At 45.1% G+C, this 21373-nt stretch overlaps 1 protein-coding gene across 2 annotated transcripts in view; it reads left to right on the plus strand.

Annotated features, from left to right (window-relative positions):
* Positions 1-20788, plus strand: part of YBX3 (Y-box binding protein 3) — a 37199-nt gene extending 16411 nt beyond the window's left edge. Inside the window, exons 4-10 of one of the 2 annotated variants that reach the window (XM_074934788.1) lie at positions 1926-2015; positions 2858-2980; positions 10959-11159; positions 13076-13170; positions 16231-16402; positions 17138-17238; positions 20468-20788. In XM_074934788.1, coding sequence (XP_074790889.1) covers positions 1926-2015; positions 2858-2980; positions 10959-11159; positions 13076-13170; positions 16231-16402; positions 17138-17203 — 747 coding nt within the window. In that variant the 3' untranslated portion in view covers positions 17204-17238; positions 20468-20788. The remainder of the gene's footprint in view (positions 1-1925; positions 2016-2857; positions 2981-10958; positions 11160-13075; positions 13171-16230; positions 16403-17137; positions 17239-20467) is intronic. The other variant, XM_074934796.1, reaches the window with a different exon arrangement.
* The last annotated feature ends 585 nt before the right edge of the window (positions 20789-21373 follow it).

The following is a 21373-nucleotide window of genomic DNA, read 5'->3' on the forward strand; positions in this document are numbered from 1 at the left end:
GCACCTCACAAATTTGAATGAATTTATTCTTACTATACCCCTGTGATATAGGTAAATCTGATATTAGATTCCTCATTTGACAAATGGGAGTAGGCTAGGAGAGACTGAACCAGATGAAATGATGTGGCCACAGTCACACAAAAGTCTGCATTCAAGGCAGGAACTGCACCCAAATCTCCAGAGTCTAAATCCAGTGCTGGTATCAAATTTTCCTGGTTTTGATCTAATCTGTGTCCAGGTTTGTTAATTGTGATACCTAGCTCTTATATATAGCACCTTTTTTCATGTGAAGATCTCAAAGTGCTTGAGAACACTTCTAGGTATACTTAATCCTGCCTCAGCACCAGAAGAAGGCCTAGATGACCTCTTGAGGTCCCTTCCAACCGGACGTTTCTATGATAGTGCTTCAGTTAAAATCTTTGACATAAATTGCATTAACTTTAGTAGATGTAGGTGTAGCCCACTAATTGCTCAAGGAGCCTTTCAGTGAATATGGGCTGAGCTTTGATAGTGGAACAGAGCCCAAAGCCAGAAGTTTTGCATAGTTTCAGATTTTGTTGCAAACATCTTGCACAGTTCTGCATTCCCTTTGTTGAAACTTTGGGGGCACTACTGGATATGGGGGGGTGGTCTGGGTAGAGGGATGCACAGTTAATATTGTCATCCATCAAGAGATTTCAGTCTAATTCACATCTGCCCATCTCTCCTTTGCTGTCCACAGAGAAGAGAAATTCAAGATGCTGTCAAGGTCATGTGGCTTTTTGGACCTCTGTCCTCTATGGTCTCTGAAAGAACGTCAGGTCTTGGGCCTCCTGCCCATTCTTGTGTCTGTGTGGAATTAGATCAGGACCTAAGTACGCTATCCCACATATACAAAACACTTATCACCATGCAGGTCCAAGTGGCTTTCAGGCACTTGTCTCTTCCCTTTGAGGACTTGCGACCAATGATGGTGTCCAATGACCTTCTTAAAACAAAGGACCAGAGCATTAGAGGAAAAAATGGCATATGTGCATATTTTAATCTAATCTTATGCTTCACCACAAGCAGTTAGTTCTGTTCCTGTAACTCAGGAGGGAAGTTCACCTAACTTGTATCTGTTAGCAAGTTCAGATCCTCCTGTGACTCTGAGCATCTCTCAATCTGATTCTTTCTCTGACCTACCCTGTTTGAACTTTTTGGTGGGGGGGGGCAGGGGTGGAGGATGCTGCTTAGGAAAAGGGGTGAAACCATTAATGCTACTTGGTCTGGCATTATTAATGACCTTTTAACTATAAGGTGTTAAGTGACTGTCAGAAATGGCCTCCTCTTCTTGCCCTTGGTTCTGCTACCCAGACAAACAACTAGGGTAAAATATTCCTTCCATTATATAATACAGAAACACCACTGTCATGACAGCATTAAGAGCCTTTGTCATAGATACCATGGTACTCTGAACTATGTGGGGAGAAATTGCCAATGTGGATGCCAGTGGGGTTGTAGGGATGATCTGGAGCGTAAGAGGGTGAGTTAGGACTCGGGAGACATTGGTTTGGTTCCTGCCGTGGTTCAATCCAGCAGACTTCCTGTGTGACTTTGGGCAAGTAACTTTATCTACTTAGTGCCTCTGTTCCATGTCTAAAAATGAGAATAATATCTCTCACTGTACTCTGAGGTAGAGGGTATGCTCTGCTAAGGATTGTATGGTACTGAGATACTAAGATGCTCAAGGTCATTTAAATCACTAGATAGTGCCCTTTCTGAATAAAGCAGTGAGGCTGTACATGAATAGTCTGAGATTTGGCAGAGGCAAGGGATAGCAGCCACTCTGTCTCCTTGCTGCCAGCCACTAACTTGCTGTCAGGGGAACTGCTCTGGGAGAATCTGATTTCTGTTGCATTCCACCTCTGACTTTTGATCAAGATGACTGTTTTGTCTCTTTAAAGACCGCAATTAAGAAGAACAACCCACGGAAATACCTGCGCAGTGTTGGTGATGGAGAGACTGTAGAATTTGATGTGGTCGAGGGAGAGAAGGTGAGAGAATCAGAGAGAGAGAGAGGCCTAAGTGGTCTTGGGTAGTCCATTTCCACCTTTTTCCCAATGGGGGTGGATGTAGGATCATTCCTTTGTATATGTCCTCTAGTGCTCTGTCCAGTCTAGTGATAAATTACTCTACTGATGGAGCTTCTACTATTTCCCTTGGGAGACTATTGTTCTGTCTTAAATAAATAAATAAATCTTTGCAGAATATATCAGGATCTCCACTTAGAAATTGTTTCTCTTGAATGTCATCCCATTACTCCTATGGGCTATAAATTTTTCTTAAATAGGAGAGCTGTGGGTCTGTACATGCACATTTTTGTTCCCGCTGAATAATTCTCTTTGTCCTTGGTATTGGTACCCTTCAAATACTTGTAGATTCATGTTCCCTGTTAATTGTCATTTAGCTAATCTGTAGATATTCAAGGGTTGTTTTGATTTGTGGGGGGTGTGTGTGTGGTTTATTTGGTTGGTTAGGGGTTTTGTTGTTTTTGTTCCTCATGATTCAATTCAATTTTTCTGGCCCTCTGATCATTTTGCTGATCTCTTCTGAACTCCCTATAGTTTGTGAATCTCTTTCTGGAAATGAAGTTGAGAATACCTGGCTTGCTTGTGCATTCTTGACATATGCAGCTTGTGAGGAATGGAAAAATAAGCAGCGTCAAAGAAACCTGCTATTTGGAGGGAAGACAATCACCTCTTGCCTTAATTCTGGAAACAGGGAGGTGTTTTGATTCCCCATCTTGCTTCCTTTTTCTGGGTCTGTACACCTTCCACTTGGTTCTTGTTCTCTTGCATGTTTTTCATCACGTCCTTTCTCTCTGTTTCTGTCTCAGGGTGCAGAAGCAGCCAATGTCACTGGTCCAGATGGAGTCCCTGTGGAAGGCAGCCGTTATGCTGCAGATAGACGCCGTTACCGACGTGGCTATTATGGCAGACGCCGTGGACCACCTCGTAATGTAAGTTGGGCTCATTTTTAGTTCTAGCACTCCCACTTCAAACCCAGATCCTGAGATTCCCTGCATGAGGATTGGGGAATTCCAAGTTAAGCTCTATGTCGTGATGAACAAATCTAGCTGAACTTGGAGGCAAGTGGTATGTTCCTCCTGATGTACCCAGAGGGGAGAGGTTAACCGGCCACTGTCTTCTACCAATATTATGTGTCCACAGTGTTGGAACTGACATAATACACTCAGCCACTTGAGCTTTTCTGAAGAGATCCCTCTCTGGTGTCTGTCTCTAGGAGGATGTGAAAAGTGGCTTTTGGTGGTGAAAATATTTTCCGCCTTAAAAATGTGCCTGTATTTCTTTGCACAGTGAAGTGCTCACTCTGTTCTCTTCTGTCTACTCTGGCCTAAAAAGTGATGATGGAATAAACAGTTGCTTTCCTTGCTCGTACAGGGACCATGTTAGGCCCCTATCTGTGCAAGGGCTTCAAGCAGTGCACCTGTCGCCCGGTGATTATGCCAAAGTCTCATGCCCATGTTTGGTGCCTCCTGTGCCTGGGTAAAACCCATTCAGTAAAGCATTGTGCAGAGTGTTATACTTTCATTCCGTGGACCACATGGGAGATTGAGATGAGCCTGCAGCCTCAAATCTAAGCCTACAGCCTGGTAACCTGACAGGTCTGCCAGAGGTATTCAGTTCAGTCTCTGTGCTGAGGTCCTCTGACACAGGGTCCAAGACACACACTTGGGAGCCCTGAGGCCAGAACAACCTTCTATCATGGGCCGAAGATCGGAATTTCCTTGGCTCTGTATTGGGTGTAAATCCGTCACAGGTGCCACTTTAGATTTACACAGTGGCAATATCTGCACCAATTGCTAAGATTTCAAACCTTAGCATTGACAGAGGAGGCAGCAACAACAAAGAGAGAGGAAGCCACTCCTTTATTCTCTTCAATCCATGAGGGCCTTGAAGACTCTTATGGCATTGCCGTCACCTGTTCTCCATGCTTCTCAGGAACTGTCATAACTAATTTGGATTCCTCATTGGTTCAGGTGGCAGTGTTGCCTTTTGATATCTGTGTGCCTGAGTTGGCGGGGGGGGGGGGGGTCCACTGTCAAGGCAACTAGCCACCCCACAACTTGCTTTTTTTGCTGTTTGAATTCTGTGCCTGTACTGATTTTCTCTGGTCTTAATCCAGAACTGCCTTGGGGTACCTTTAACCCCTTCAGAGATTATCTTGGAGGGTCTCCTGACTCAGCCTCAAGACCCTGGTCATCTACCCCCACCTCAGATCAAGGTATCATGGAAGGATATCTAGCAGGGCCATCTTCAACTTGTGTTGCCCTGTGTACAGGACTCCATGAAAGCCTTGCTGGAGGTTGAGGCCAATCTCTGCACTGGCACCAGTGCCCCTTCCAAAACTATATCTTCTCTCTGCACCAGTGCCCTCACAGGCACCTATTCCTCATCTGCCACTGACACAGCCTGTCTTTGCTGACACGGATACCAGTAAGAGACCCCTTAGATCTATCCACATCTGTGGAATAGTATGAGATTCCTTCAGAGGAAACGTTCAAATTCCTTTTGTAGGCACATACGAATAGTGTCTCATCAGAAGAACAAATTTGTGCTTCATCTGTTTCCCTCCTTACGAACAGATACTGTTCAGTAACTAGTGGGGAGAATGGCAAGTGTTCTCAAGCTGCAAAAAGGGGTTATGGCACCAGAGATCAATCCCCTGTTTATCAGATTCCAGATGCAGACCAGGGACAAGCTTGCTCTGCCTACAACTGTGCCTAAGGATATCTGGCTCTTTTTCCTCTCATTTCCAAGAGAGTAGACAGGGTTTATGTTAAACCACGTGAAGGACATCAGTTATAGTATTGCTTGGCAAACTCCATGCTGTTTCCTGCAGCACAGGAAAGAAGGGTCAGTAAGGTGTTCCACTCTACCCTCTCTGACAGAGGGGATATTAACTGGATATTTTGGTAGATGTTCCTACTTACCTGTCTCACTAGGATTTTGGGTGGCCAACTGTAAGCCACATGTCCCATTACAGTTATGCCCTGTGGATGCCACAAGACACATCCTGGAGTTTTTTTCCGGAGGAACAGAAGAAGTGACCTAGGACACTGGTTGTTGAGGGTCATGTGCTTGCTAAGTGCTCCCTAAAAGCAGCATATGATGCCTTGCACAGAAGTCAAGAATGGTTGGCCATAGGAGTGTACTCCTTTGAGGGCCTGGGCTTCTTTAATGACAAAACAGATAAAGCCCTAGAGAACATTAAGGCCTCTGCCTGCTCTTGGTGGCTAGCAGTCCTTTTCCTCAACTTGGAGGAGGTCTGCCCTTCCTACTTTCAAAGTCAGGTTCCCTCATAACACCAAAGCATACAGCCCCAAAGGTGATATGCTCCACCTCCTTCTAAACTTGCTACTTGCCTCAGCAGTATAGAATCAGGTTTTGTTGCCATGTGGCCCTCAGCATTGGCCTATATCCAAAAGTTTTGCGAGGTGTAGTTGAGAGCTGTGCACCAATTTACATCTTGTCTCCCTATCCTTTGGATCCAGTCTTTCTTTCTACAGTATCTAGTATAGGATTGCTTCCAATTTCTGGGTACTGACTGTGTACCATCCAGTTCTTCATTGTGCCACCTTTCCACCTCCCTCTTCAGGGACCCATATTCTGAGACAGTTCCGTCAGAAGCGGTGGATTCTCTTCTCAAGAAGAGCTACAGGGGAGTTTCCACAAAAACTCTGAAGGGAAAAGATTTTATTTTTTCTCTTTCCTGATCCCTGAGAAGAATGATGGCCTGAGGCCCATTGTGGACCTCAGAAACCTCAACAGGTACATGTAACCATTCACATTCAGGATGTTCATGATGGGGGGCATTTATGGCTTCCTTAAAGAACACCTGCTTTCATGCAGCATCCAAATGCTTGCATCAAGTTCTGAGGTTCTGTGTGGAGACAAGACATTAGAGTCTTTCCTTTATCACAGCCCTGTGAGTGTTCACCAGGTGCTTCATAGTGGTTGCTGCACACCTCAGACACTAAGCAATATTTGTTTACACGTCTGGTTGACAGGCTCCACAGGACCTCTCCTCAGCAATTCAGTATGTATTCAGCCTCTTCCAGTTTTTGGGATAGTTGATTAATTGGAAGAAACCCACTTTTCAACCTGCACAAAGTATCACCTTTTATCAGAGTGGTCCTGAATGCCAGTTGGGTCAGAAACTTTCAGGATGGTACCTATTGCTTCCCAACTCAGCATAGTTGCCCCGATGCCTTCGATCTTGACTAGGGTGTGTATTGCCAAGGCCATAAAAGACAAGACATATGGAACACGTGGGATTCCAGACAGTCTGTTGATGTGCTCCATCCAGGTACATAAACAGGACAGTGTAGTGCTCCTAAATACTAGCAGAAACCATTCAGTCTCTCATTAAATCTAGCTGCTATATGGCAGGATTGGAGGGTGGCGAATATATATATATATTTTAAAAACGGCTCGGTGATCTGTGAAACGATAGGTTCTATAAGCTGTACATCTGTACCTGGTAACCTGGCTGAAACAATAACTAAAAATAATATTCCAGATGTTTTATTACAGGGTCTACTCACTACAATTCTTGCGAAGGAAAATAGATTAGTGCAACACTATTAAAATTCTTTGGCCTTGTCAATGATGTAGTGGGCAAAGCAGAACCAGTTGAAATAATTAATTTAGACTTTCAAAATGTTTCTGACAAAGTCTCTTACCATAGGCTACTAAAGATGCTAAGTATCATGGGGTGAGAGGCAAAGTATTGTCATTTGATCAAAAACTGGCTAGGAGACAGAAGACAAAGTAGAATGGTCAACTTTCGTCATGGCAAAAGGTTGTGGGATGACTCAAGTTTCTGTACTGGGTCTAGTGTTTAACAACGAAAAGGGCAGTTAGGTAGCAAAATCGGCAGGTAACAGTTATTTAGGTTAGTCAGAACTAGAGAGGACTGTGAGGAAGTACATAGACTTGACCAAGCTAGGTAAATGGGCAACATGAAGGCAAATGTTAATTTAACTATCCTACTCAAGAAAAGGGCCTGGACATCATTGTAGACAACTCAGTGTAGACCTCTGCTCAGTGTGCAGCTGCAGTCAAAGGAGAACAAGATGCATAAGAAATGGCATATAATGCCATTACATGAATCAGTGATCTGTTTAATCTGGAATTGTAGTTGCCCTGGCCCTGGGACTAGCCCCTCCTGCAGTTTCAATCAAGAGGGATAATTTTAAGGCCTGCAGCTGTGATGCAGTAGCATAGAATGCTGTCCTGGGAGAGAGACTGGCAATGAGAGAGCAGGGAGAGGGGAAGGAGTTGGAAGGTAGTTAGAGAAGGAGGAGACAAAAAGAGGCGGTGCTGGGATAAAAAGGGGATTTGCCAGAGGAAGCTAACTGGCTGAAACACGGTGTGCAAGGAGCCTGGACGTGAGGGGCATACCTCCTTGTGAATGATGAGGTTGACCACTGGGACATTGACAGGGAATACAGTTTGGGCGCCTTGGGAATGAGTGTGGCTATCCAGGTAGAGGAGTGGACCTGTAGGAAAGAGATGTGGTCATTGGAGTGTCAAAGCAAGGGAGCATCGCAAGCCAGAGAGAGGTGAAGGTGGTGGGATAACTGGGGTGAAGCTCAGGGAGAGGAGGTGCTGATTCACTCTTGGGGTGACACAACATGGTGTTAACAAATTTCTTTTGTTGTGATGGTAATTTACAGTTTATTTTCCTAAGCAAGTATTTTACTTTATATTAATGTTCTGTTATATATATCTTATTGTCCCTACCAAATTTCTGGGTGTTTCCTTTTTAAAGTTTAACATTTAAGATTATCTCCCTTGTATTGGCTTGCCTCTGTCTTTCTGCACAGTAGGAATAGCCTAGCTGAGAACTGGGTCACTTCAGAATTGTGCATGCAGTGTAGGTCACCTCACCTCTAAAATAATATTGCAAAAATACAGGGGCTCAGTGAAGAGCAATGAAAATGGATAAGCATGGAAAAGACTGTCATATGAAGAAAAATTAAAAGATTTGGATGGCTTACCTTAGAAAGAAGATGACTAAAATAAGACATGATAAAAGTATATAAAATGAAGTGTGTGTGTAGGTTAGAGCTTCTGTTTTTCCCTGTCTCATAACAGAAAAACAAGGGAATGTTGAAATTGAAAGGTGGCAAATTCAAAACTAACAAAAGGAAATATATAATTGGACTTTGAAACTTGCTTTCAGGGGATGTTCTTGAGGCCAAAAACTTAGAAAGATTCAAAGAGGGTAGCACTATAGGGATAAGCCTATTCAGAGTTATAATAATTAATGCTCAAAGGAAGGTCTTGAAAGGGATAAACAGCTTCATGATTAAAGCCAATCTCTGACTATTAGGATGAGGTCTTCATGGAGGCCCTCCCACCCCAGCTTCAGGGTTCTTAACCTTTTTTCTGAAATATCTCATACCGGCTAGTGTTAGAGACCGGATACTGGACTAGATGGACCTTGAGTCTGATCCATTAAGTAACTGGTATATTCCTGCAAAGGTGGAGGAATTAGACTTGTCCGTCCGTCGTCCCCCCCACCCGCTTTATAATCTATAGTGGGGAGAAACTTGGAGGAATATTTTAAAATGTTTTTGTCTTTCCCGACCCCTGCACAATGTGTTGTTTGTTTTTTGTTTTTTGTTTTTTTTTTTTAATATTAGAAATTCAGGTATTTTCTACTCCCTCCTGGAAGACTTTATAGATGGCTAAAGAACTGGTAGGATTATGGCATCCAGGCTTCAGTCTCCTGTGGAACTGTGAGGGGAAAGGATTTTATTTTATTGTCTAAAAACACTAATACACTTATTTCTTAACTCTGCTAAATCATTTCTATGTACTCTTCACCTTTTCTGAAGTCAGTGGAGTTACAATGGCATAAACATGGTGTAACAGAGTGGAGAATCCAAGGTGTGAACTGCTTGTCAGGAGGAAAGAAAAACCTGAGAAAAAGATCTTAGTGAAAAAACACAAACACCCAATTCCTGTCAATTGCAGGCTATACAGGCTACCACTCCTATTCACTGGTCCTTGTAGTAGTGCTCTAGCAAAAACCAGGGAAGACCTGACTTGATTGTCTTGATGTTTCAAAGCCCAAAAAAGAGATAAAATCCACTTTGGAGAAACACACACTTTCTTTGTACTTCCATAGAGAAGGAAAAAAGACTTTTTTGCATGTCACTTCTAGATTATGTAGAAGAGGTAGTAGTAAGTGTTTGTAGTAAGTTTTCTGCCATTGACTTCACTGATAGTAGGAACAAACATTTAAATGGTCAACTCTTGGGGGTGAGTGTGTAGGATAGAGCTCATTCCCTACGGTATGTTTGTAAAGCTCCATATAAACAGTTGATGCCATGTATGTGACCATATGGTCAACTGTGTGCAAGCCACAGAAGTCAACAGACAACACAACATATGCAGGGAGACCTAGATGAAGATTCTGCGATAGAATTTTGTTTTATTTCTTTGCCATTTAGTATCATGGTGTCGTGTACACCCTGATCAAGGCCCCAACATGGTCAGCTTGACCTAAACTATAGCAAAATCCTGGATTCCATGTCTAAACTAGAAATTTTCTGGAAGCTGCATTTAAATGAAAAGGGGGAGGATTTTACTGAATTAAATTCAAATGAAAAGGCCAATTAGTATAGTATTCCCTCAATTATTTATTTGGGTATTCAATTCACAGGTTTTACACTGCCCCTAAATTTTCTCTCTTCTATATGCTGCAAGAGTTTTAAATTAAATTGCATTTTGGAAGCTGCCATGGGGAAGATGGATGCTTTGGCAGATACGTAGGCTATTGTAGGACTTTTCTGCAGTGTCAAAGGCTCAGGAAATGGTTTGGGATTGTGGGCCATGTATATTGGCTGGAAGCTATTGCTAAAATGATCAGTTGAAAAATTGGTAGCACTAGTGATATTGTCACAATGGGATTTCAGTGGCAGCTGCAGGGACGTGCTAGGGACATTGGCTGGGAATGGTGAACCGCAGCCACTGGGAGCTGCAGGGGGGCCGTGCCTGCAGACAGTCAACATTAGCAGAATGTCTCTCAGGCCACAGGTTCCCCACCACTGGCTTAGAGCGTCTTCACCAGAAGCGCTACAGCATGCAACTGCATTGGTACAGCTGTGCTGATGCAAGTGTATACCTGCCCTAAGCCTGGTAAAGGGGATTTCTTGTAGTTTAAATGGTACAGGCCTATATTGTTCAAACTGAAGGACTAGGGTTCTAGTCTCGGCTTCTCAGAGATGTGGGGGAGTGTGACTTTTCTAGTAATCATCTGTCTACAGCACACACATCCATTACAGTGGGTAGGGGAGGGGCCTGCTGATCTGGATTGGGCTTTGCAGTGCAAGGGAGTCTTGAGGAGAAATTTGGTAGGTATTCATGCTAGGATAAGGGAGTACAATGCAGGCCTGTGGCTAGCATGGAAGAAGGCGCAAAGATCAGAGTAGGCAAATACACAAAGGAAATGATGAAATGGTATTTGCTTCCAATCATGGCCCGTGGTACCTCCCTCTCCCTAGAATCAGTTCCTGCTCTTTGATGTTCACATTATGCCGCTCCCCACTGTTGAGTTGTTCCTTAGATAGATAGGCTGCATGTCATCTTTGCACCTTCCCTCTTAAATCAGACCTTCCAGCCCCTTCATCATTCTTGTTTTGTTTTTGTTTTTGTTTTCTCCTCATTCCCTTCATTGTGACTGCATCTTCTGGCACTGCAGTGCCTGGAACTGGATGTTGCTGACCTGGTGCATTCGCACTGGAGTCACAGAAAGGGACTGTCTCCTCCCCGATAAGGTGCTCAAGTGTGTGCAGTCTAGAATTACATTGGTTTTGTGTAGGGGAGGTCTTGGTTTGACATCTGCCCCCTCCCTCCTCCTCCTCCTCCTGGTTCTCACTCTGTGTTTCTTTGCTTCGTCAGTACCCGGGTGAGGAGGAGGAGGAGGAGGGGAGCGGGAGCAGTGAAGGATTGGATCCTCTCATCACCGAAGGGCATATCCCAGGGTCGCGGAACCAGCTGCGCCGCCCACAATACCGGCAGCGCTTCTTCCCACCTTACCGCGCAGGACAGACCTTTGACCGTCGCTCACGGGTCTATTCCCATGCTGCTGATGGCACGCAGGTAAAACAGCGTCTGGAAACTATGATTACCTCCCTGCCCTGCTCTGCTTCCTTCTCCCTTGCTGCCCCATCTGCCTCTACGTCTGTGAACTTGCTTCTCAGTGGAGTGATTCAGACACAGTTGTGACTGAACTTCCAGGTTGATCTTCTGCTGGTACACTTCCATCCTCATTAAACAACAATATAATTGTCCCTCAAAAAGGTATAACCCAGTTACATTATTCTGACATTCAAATGGTAATTGCAGGGTTTGGGAGGACTGAGGCAGCAGGATTCAGCTTTCTCTGATGAAGAGGTGATTGAGAAACCCAGTAATCTCTATTGCAATGACCTGTGGAGTTCACTGGAGCCATGGGACACTTGTTGCCTCTCTATGCATTTGTAGTATTCATATTTCAGTAGTTCTCCAACTTTTCATTCTTTGTGGACAAGCCAGTAACTCTCCATCCTTCCCGCCATCCCCTTTGCTAATTCTGAAAGATGTCACCTCTTGTGGATCATCTGCTGTTCAATGGATCTCGCTTGGAGGAAACTATTGATCTAGAGCTGTCTGTCTTAACTCAGTCTGTGCTCAGACATCATCCACCCCATGAAACATAAGAAAGAAAGTAGGGGGGGAGTTCTGAAACTATGGGATTATTTTACTGTCACCTGTTTTGTAGCATGTTGCAAGCCTTCTTATTCTAAAAGGATAAGAGTAATAGTTCTATCTCAAACCACTCTAAATGTCCAAGTTGTCTTTCCCTCCTGGGTGTTCACACCTTTCAGATTGTATTTGATTACCTCTACCAGTACTATCCATTTAGCCAGCATTTGATGGAGATTCCTCTGGTTACTTTTCTGTCTGTCAGTTTTTCCACCAACAAACGGCATTACCTGATGTGCTGTTTTCTTTCGCATACTCTCTCTCTGTTTTTTCTTTGTCTTGATTCCACTCCCTACTCTTCTCCACCCCTCCTCCACCTCAGCAGCTGCCCCTGTCAGGCTGCTAAAAATAGTTGGCATAGCTATATGCAGGCACAGCATGTGAAACTGCAAGTGTCTTTAGAGCAGTTCTGTGTCTCTAGGAAACTTTGGAGACAGAAAAGACCCAGGAAGGACCTGATATATATTCCCCTTCTTCTCCTCCCCCCCCCCCCCCCCCGTGATGAATAACACAAGAACACACGGTGCCCAGGATTGGGGCACTCACAAGCATGTGTCAGAAGCAGTTTTGGTAAGGTTTCTGCCTCTCTGGGGCAGTGAATAAGCATCCTAAGGTGGCTTTTCTACCATCTGTTTCCTTTGAGGAAGGGGAGGGGCATTGCTGGCTCGTGTACTTCCAGTTTTCTTCTTTGTCATAGTAAGAGCCTTCTGACCATGTTGTTCTTCCTTCTTTGGTACATAGGAATTGCCATACAGACCACTGGTCCATCTGCCCTGATATCTTGCTCCTGACAGTTCTGCTTGTCAGTCCACATAGTCCAGTATACTGCCTCGAATATTAAATATTCCTTCAATTCCAAAAAAGGAAAAAACCCTGTAATGCACTTGGCTAATTGTATAATACTTTGAAAGCTTCTGTCCCCTGCAACTGATTATTTTGCACCTTGAAGTATGAGTTCTCAGTTCCTTTAATGGACAAAGTTATACAGTCTTTTAAAAAAAAAAAAAAAAAAAAAAACTTGCCATATTTGTTGACTGATGCCCTGCAGCAGTGAGTTCCACAGGTCAGCCAAATGCAGCGTGAACATACGTTACCTTTTGATTTTGTTCTAAATTTACTGGTTGTTTAATTTTACCACGTTCCCCTTTGTTCTCATATCATGTCCCATGATCAGAAGAGGAAGAACTAGCTGGCTTTCACTCCAACCGTCTGTAGTTTAGAAATCCTCCATCAGCTGCCAACGTGTCCATAATCCTTTTGTTTGGTCTTAGGGTGGTGATGGGGAAATCAAGGATGGGGTCCCAGAAGGAGCACAGCTTCATCAGCAAATCCATCGGAATCCCTCCTATCGCGCGCGCTATCGCAGGTATGTGCCATACACCCTCCCCTATCCAAGTTACCACTGGATTGAAGCTGTCACACTGCCTATATAGTTCCTAAGAACATTTTGGTAGAGAGTCCCCAGAACTCAAAATACTTTACAAAGATTTGTGTGTAAAAAGCATTCTCGCCATTTTACAGAGGGGAAGCTGAAGGAGGGGTGATGGGACTTGCCTGCGGGTGTAAGAATGTGTGGAACTAGGGTATATGATTCCGTCCTCTTCCCTAGTCTCTGGTGTCTCAACAATTGGCAACATTCTGAAATTTGTCACACATTACCTGTTCTCCTGTATGTCTACACTGCACCCAAAAAACCAACCAGCAGCCCAACGCAGCAGCGAATCTCGGGCTGGTGCCCAGGTTCTGAGACACTACACCTGTGCTGGGTTTCAGAGCTGGGCTTCAGCCCAAGCTGGAACAACTACACTTGCTTTTTTTTTTCTTTCAGCCCTGTAGTGTGAGCTCCACAAGCCAGAGTCAGTTGACCTGGGCTCTAAAATTTGCTGACTGGGTTTTTTGCCGTATAGACAGACTATTTGAGTCTTGCCCTTCAAGATCTAAAAGGACAGTTAGAGTCCTCATTTTAATCAGAGCATTGCAATTACTCTGTAGTATCCTGCTGTTCGGACACTTTCTGCAGGAACTGGGGGGGGATTGGCTAGGTTTGAGGGAGGACCTCAAGATTAAGGACTTGTCTGCATGGGGGAAATAGCTATTCCACAACAGTTTTCTAGTGTGTACACTTATTCCAAACTGAGTGCCTTCATGTGGTTTAGCTTAATCCACTTCCAAGTCTTAAATTAAGTCCACTTGGATTAAGCTAAACTGCACAAAGGCACTCTTACTGTGGAATAAGAGTCTGGAATAGCTACTGAGCTTTAAATTCACACTTCAGCTTATTCCACAGTGTCTTCTCTGTATAGGCAAGCCTAAGGGCTTGGCTGTACTTGCGAGTTAGAGCGCATTAAAGCAGCCCCGGGTGCCCTAGCTCACTACCCATCCACACTAGCAAGGCACGTAGAGCACTCTGACTCCACGGCTAGAGCACTTCTGGTGCTCCACCTCAGTAGAAGATTAACTCTTGTTGTGCCTTGGCTGAAACGCCTGGGTGTCAGTGTGAACAAGATGTTGCATTCCTGCTCTCTGATCGGCCTCCGGAAACGTCCCATAATCCCCTTAAGTCAAGTGGCCACTCTTTTCATTGTTTTGAACTCGCTGTAGGAATGCGGATATGCCCTTTGAAAGCTCCATTTCTGACAGCCGGCTGCTTATCTGCCCCGAGACAAAGCAACCATTACTATGGAATGCTGTGTGTGAGAGAGAGGCGCGGGAGAGGTGGGGTCTGCTGCTGTCTGAAATTACAAGACAGCATGTTGACATGCTCTCAGCCCCCCAAAAACCCACTCTCTCTCCCCCCACATACACACAACACACTCCCTGTCACACTCCACCACCCTCCCCCATTTGAAAAGCACGTTGCAGCCACTTGCATACTGGGATAGCTACCACAATGCACTGCTCTCTGTGGCCGCTGCAAGAGCTGCTAACGTGTCCACGTCAGTGCGCTTGTAGCTATCAGTGTGGACAGATTGCAGCACTTTCCCTACTGCGCTCTCCAGAGGCTGGTTTAACTCAAAGCGCTCTACATCTGCAAGTGTAGCCATGCCCTAAGTTTGTTGAATGCTCAAGATAACTGGCTGGGTAAAGGAGAGTATTGCAGAGTTATTCTTGCCACTCCTGTAAGAAAATATGGTGATTTTAAAAGGAGGGGGGGGACTCATCAGACTGCTTTTGGGAGGGGTTAGAGAACTTCTCCCTTCCTCCCCAGAAAGCAAAATGACTGGTTAGATGACTGGGATAAAAATAACACAGTGACAGGTCAGGTGGATTTCACATGAGCGCTGGTGCCTTCCAACAGCAAGTTCATGGACTCTCTTTGGATTACATGTTTTACATCCTCCACTGGCAATATAGGATTGTTCCCTTCACTCAGCAGGAAATTCTCCAGTCCTCGTGTTAAATGACTCACAATGGAGCTTCCACCACATCGGTTGAGGAGATCTCTGACCTCTTTTTGGTTTCATGAGTAGGACTGGTACAAGGAACAGGTTTAGGTAAAATCAGGACTTGCCTAATTTTCATCCAAGGCTTGAACCTGGAAACCACCAAACTTTTTTTGAGACTTGGCCCCACTTCTAATGAACTAAGCCCCTCCAATTTGAAAGGACCATTCAGATGCTTGTCCTGAATGTGTCTCATTCATCCCACAAAGAGGGCATGAATGGTGAGTGTGAGATAAGATACCCTGAACTGCATTCATCTGGAGTAAGGTCAGATCTTCTGCTCAGCTGTAATGACTCCACATTCTACACACAGACTCTGCATAAATCATACTCATTCTGTTAGAACTGGGACTAGAATCATTATCCTTTAGTGCCAGAAACACAAGCCTTGTGCACCTTGACTAATAAGTCCCATATCCCCTCTGTGCGCTCCTCCTATGGGGATGACATCACTCACTTGTACATTTGAAGCCAGTGAATTACATACTGTTTTCTGTCTGAGATCAGTGGGCAGGATTTTGCCCTGCTGTAAATCCAGAGTGACTGTGGCTTTGCTGTTAAACATCTATTTTTGGAAAGCTGTATTGGCCCCTAGCTCCTACGGTGAGGGTCAGGATGGCTTAAGCCACATAACTAATGGAAACTGGGTGGTGGGCAGTAAGTTTTTTGGTCACCGTTTTCAATTGTATTGGCTTGACACTCTCCAAAAGTGTTTTTGTAGGGTAGGAAAGGAAGCCTACAAGGGGTTGGGGTATCTTGTCCTTTGTTGCTGCAGGGAGATAGATTGGATGAATTCATGGGTCTGCACCATCTCTGATTCACAGCTGAACCCAGTTCAAGTTTGGTCTGCTGGAGTTGAAAGGGAACTTGTTTGAGATGGCTCTTATCACTTGGGGAGGTTCTGCTGGTAGCAATTACTGTTGTTGTTGTTTTTTGTTTTGTTTTTTTAAATACCTATTTTCTCTGCATCATCTCCTGTTCAGGGGACCCCCACGTCCACGCCCTGCACCAGTGGTCGGAGAGGCTGAAAACAAGGAGAACCAGCACGAGGCTAATGCTATGAGCCAGCAGCCATCCCGTCGTGGATACCGGCGCCCATACAATTATCGGCGACGACCCCGCCCGCCCAATGCTCCATCCCAAGATGGCAATGAGGTGAGAGCATCCCTGGCAATGGGGAGAGGTATATTGAGTTCTGGCACTGGTGCTGCCAACATGCACACCTAAGACAGCTCTGTAGCTGTTAGCTTCCCTCACCTGCTGCCCGTGTCCCTAACCCTGTGCTGAAAGGCGTGGGCAGGGGATGTCATAGGTAAGTGTTGAGGCTGCCAAAACTGGTGCTATATGTGAGGGTGGTTGTATTTGATATAATCACCTGTCCTACTAGAAACTTGCTCAAGAACCAACTCATTTCACACAGGATGGTAAACAGCCATCAGATGGGAATAACTGTTGGCCATTTCTGAACTGGATCCAGTGTCCTTGAGGTGATGGAACTCCATTGCCTTTCCCCATTCCCACTGAGCCATCCATCTCTCTTCAAACAGGGTCTGTATTGGAATCAGTGCCCTGGAGGTGAAGGTTTCAAATCCCATTCCTTGATTGTTTTGAACCAGTCAGTCCCAATGACCTAGTTGCAGAGTCCAGCAAGAAGCTTAGCAATGAAAGGCTCTGAGTCTCATTCCCCAAACCACGAGACAGCTGATCTCCTCCTTCCGTGCTGGAGCTGAATTGGAAGTAGTGTGCTAAAGGCAAAACTCTACTATGGTCAATGTTCGAAGATTCATTTTTCTTGGGATTTCCAAGCCTCAATTATTGATACTAATACTGAATAGAGGAGGGGGCTGGAAATCATCACTTTGCCTATTCCATGCAACTATGTTCTTTCAGACCAAGGTGGCCGAAATACCTGCTGAGAACCCTGCTCCAGTGACCGAGCAGAGCAGTGCTGAATAATGTCCGGCTCCCGAGGCACCTTTACCATCCCTCAGGTAAGGAATATAGGAAAATCCAGAGTTTGAGTGAAATTTTCTCCTTCGCTCTATGGCATTGGTTACCAACTGGTCGATCCTAGAGGATCTTCCAGTCGATCGCGATCTCCGGCAGGGCTGCCGCTAAGACAGGCTCCCTGCCTGCCCCAGCCACACGCCGCTCCTGGAAGCAGCCAGCACGGCCATGGAGGTGGCGTGGGGGCAGGGGTCTCCCTCTGCGCACTGCTCCTACCTGAAAGCACCACCCCGCAGTTCCCATTGGCCGGGCACGGGGAGCTGTGGCCAATGGGAGCTGCGGGGGCAATGCTTGCAGAGGGGGCAGCGCATGGAGCCATGTGCCACCCACCCCAGGGGCAGCAGGGGCGCGCTGGCCCCTTCCGGGAGCAGCGTGGGGCTGGAGCAGACAGGGAGCCTGCCTTAGCGGTAGCCATGCTGCACCACCAACCAAGAGCCGCTGGAGGTAAGTGCTGCCTGGTGCGAGGCCACACCCCAGCCCTGACCCCCTTCCCAGAGCCCTCACCCCCTCCTGCACCCCAAACCCCTGCCCCAGGTGTTAGGGGGCTTATTCCTTCACCCACTTACTTCCCTGGTCCTTCTCGCATGAACAGAGAGCAACAATACCCGAAGTCCAAAGGTGCAAACAATTCGATGTTTATTGGGGTGAACTTCCAGCAAGCATGATTCCAGTTTCTTTCCTTAGTATCCCTCCTCCTTCCCAGCTCTGACACCACAGAGCCTTACACCTGTGTCCCTGTTCCCATTCCTGCCCTTAGCAAAACATTATTTCAATTTCCTTACCCCTATTCCCTGTTCCCATTTCCCCTCTTTAGCAAAACATGATTCCAATTTCTCCACCCTCATTCCCTGTTCCCATCTCTCCCACCCACACACCCACCCCCTCACTTCCTGATTGACTACAGACTATATAGTAAAACTTGAGTTCGGCTTAGCTATACCTTAACCAATCATTTTCCTGAAATTTAACTAACCAATCCTAACATATTGTAACCAATTATATCCCACCACCTTAATTAGTTTACACCCAGCAAAATTAATTATACAGCAGACAGGAACAATCACAGAATCGGACAGAGATTATGCAGACAAACAATAGGGAAATGGGGACAACAGCAATAGAACAAACACAGAAATGAGGATTTCACATCCCAGCTATTGATAAGTGAGTTCTTGCCAGACAGGAAGGTATCAAACTAAGTTTCCTTTTACATCTTCTAGGCACTTCCCTTTCTCTGGAGGTGATAGGCATAATCAGGACAGGATTGTATTCCTAACAGCCCAATAGCACCTTCTTTCAATGTGACTAGTTTGGGATGTGAGGATGTGACAGGTCGCTTCCGAGCTTATGGCTGCCTCTGCTGCTTAGCCAAAGGCCTTAGCCTAAGCACAGGGCCTCAGACTGTGACAGTAAGAGAAGGCCCTTACACCAGCAGACAGTGATTTTGATTCTTTCTTTTATACCTCTAGAACTAGCCAAGTGATAAGAATACACCTAAATTCTTAAAGTACAGGCCTTTGCAGACAGGCCTGAATATCTATATCCTAACACCAAGCTCAGCCCAGAGCCTCCTCCCACACTGCAAACCCCTCAGCCCCAGCCCAGAGCCCATACCGCCTCCTGAACCCCAACCCCAGCCTGGTGAAAGTGAGTGAGGATGGAGGAGAGTGAGTGACAGAGTGTGCGGGGGATGGAGTGAGTGAGGCAGGGCTTTGGGGAAGGGGCAGGGCCTCGGGGATGGAGCAGGGCAGATCCTGGGTTGCACTTAAATTCAAAAAGTGATCTTGGGTGTAAAAATGTTGGAGACCACTGCTCTATGGCTTAGTAATTAGCAGGCCACTACCATCTTAATTTCCGTTTTGCACATTGACAGGGCTGTCTATCTCCATGACAGGCTCACAAAAGTCACCTGACAATATCCTCTCAGACACTGCAGCTGGAGGGAGTTGGGTTTATTTGATGGCAGCCATGGAGCCTTGGGCAGCCAGCCCCACAATTATATTCCATAGCACAGAAATGATTCTCAAATCTTCAGCAGTTCCCTTAGCTGTGTGTGCAGGGTCTACTGCCCCAATCCCAGAGACATTTCTAGGTGGAGGTTTCCTTTTCTTGACACTTGAAGTCCAACCTGCTCATCCTTATTTTCCATTTTTTTTTTTTCCCTCCCTAAAAATTATTTTTCTCTGTTTTTTGGGGTCTGCCCCCATGCTCATATCCAACCCACACTTCATCTAGGACTTGGGTGTGGGTGGAAGACCAGACATTAGGAATAGGGGTGAGGAACATGGCTGCAAGAGAGACTTCATCCCAGAATAGAATCTATCAGGAGCAATCCTGAAGATTTTACTTGGGGCTCAGCCTTGGGGCCAGATGACAGCCTGGCATAACTCCATTGATATCAAAGGAATTGCATCAGAGATGGATTAGGGGCCCTGATATTTAAAGGCCCGTGTACCATAATTGCATAACATGAGGCCATGCTTTTTCTTCCCATCCATACAAGGAATATCAAACTGTTTTTATGATTGTATTGGGATACAACTGTGTTAATCACAGTGTTCCAGTAAAGTCAGTTTTCCATCAGACAATTTTTAGATGATATGCATATAAGACTCAACAGTATCTTTGTAACTAGGTCATGAGACACGCAGCTGAGACAAACCTGGGTGAGCTGTGTCCATACATGAGCATTTTTCATGACGCAGCCATGTGTCAATGGTGTTTGTGGCTGTACTTGCTACACTACCTCACTGTGTTTGTCAGTGCATTTTGGGAATATCTGGTACTGTCGCACGTAGAGCAACACCAGCAACTTGGAATGCAGTGCACTGCATTCCGACCTCGTCCTCAAAGTTCTTGGAGGACGGTGGACCAACTGGTTATACAAGCATTGTTGAGAAGTGGGGGTCCTGTCTACATTGCAAAATAAGTGAAATTTAACTGGTTACAAATAGACAATCATGTTCCAGACAAGGTCACTGAGAAGGAAAGCACACTGTGACTGGTCACAGCTACTAGCCGTGTTGTACAAGGATAAAAGCTGTTCTTGGAGCCAATAGTCTTACAGGTTTATTGTTTTATACCACATTCCTTGCTGTTGTAGCTACAAACTTGGTTAAAAGTTAGTGGAGACAAGGCCTAGGAGTTAATGGAGGGGGGATATTTGAAGAATTAAATAAAGAAATCACTTGTTCGATTTGACCTTTTCTACAGGTGTCCTAAAGTGTAATTACAAAAATAACACCAAAGAAAGATCCAAGCAATAAAATGAAAACAAGTGACGAAAACAATGAAGATTTGAAACATCGGAACTTAAGAGAAATAAAAAATATACCAGCAGCCGAGATCCAGGGAACGCCTGCAACAGACGCATAGAGAGAGAGAATGAGAGTCAGAGCGACCTCCCCAGCTTCCACGGCAACTGCGGGGATTTTTAAAATGTCACCATTTCGCTATTATATATATATATTTTTTCCCCTCCAGTTTTTCTTTTGGTACCAAACTAAGAAAAGAGAAGGTGGGGGGGGAAAACCCCAACCAAAGAAATGAAATTTTAAGTCAAAAGCTTTTTTACTGGACGCTGGTGCTAAAACCTCCCAGGTGTGATGAGGGATTTTTTTTGTTTTGTTTTTTGTGCCAGTCCTGCTTAATTTCAGGACACGGGGAGGAGAAATTTCTGCTTTCCTTTGTAAGATCTATAAGAAAATGTGCAGTGTGGGTGACGTTCCTCACAAATAAAAGTGATTTAACTTCCAAAAAACAAAACAAATGAAAGGTAGAAGTGTCTCTTCTATGATTACTTTTAAAACAGCTGAACTACTATATTTTGATCTTTCAGCACTTAGATAACAAAGTGATAGCTGCTGTTATGAATACACTTGATTTGTTTATAGTGCCCAGAAGCATGCTGGACGCTACAGAAAAATTCAGACATGCTTGTGTTGTGTCAACTTTGTGCCAACACAGCCAGTGTATGGTGGTCACAAAGCAGCTGTAATATCCCCTCTCTGAGACTACCCTCCTGCTTTCGCAACCAGTGTAACCAAACTGTGCGTCCCCTTCTCTGAGTGATTGCACATTCCACCCGTGTGTACGTGCCCCACCTGCAGTTGTCGGAAA

The sequence above is a fragment of the Natator depressus genome, chromosome 1, assembly GCF_965152275.1.
Source record: "Natator depressus isolate rNatDep1 chromosome 1, rNatDep2.hap1, whole genome shotgun sequence".
In the NCBI taxonomy this organism is placed as follows: domain Eukaryota; kingdom Metazoa; phylum Chordata; order Testudines; family Cheloniidae; genus Natator; species Natator depressus.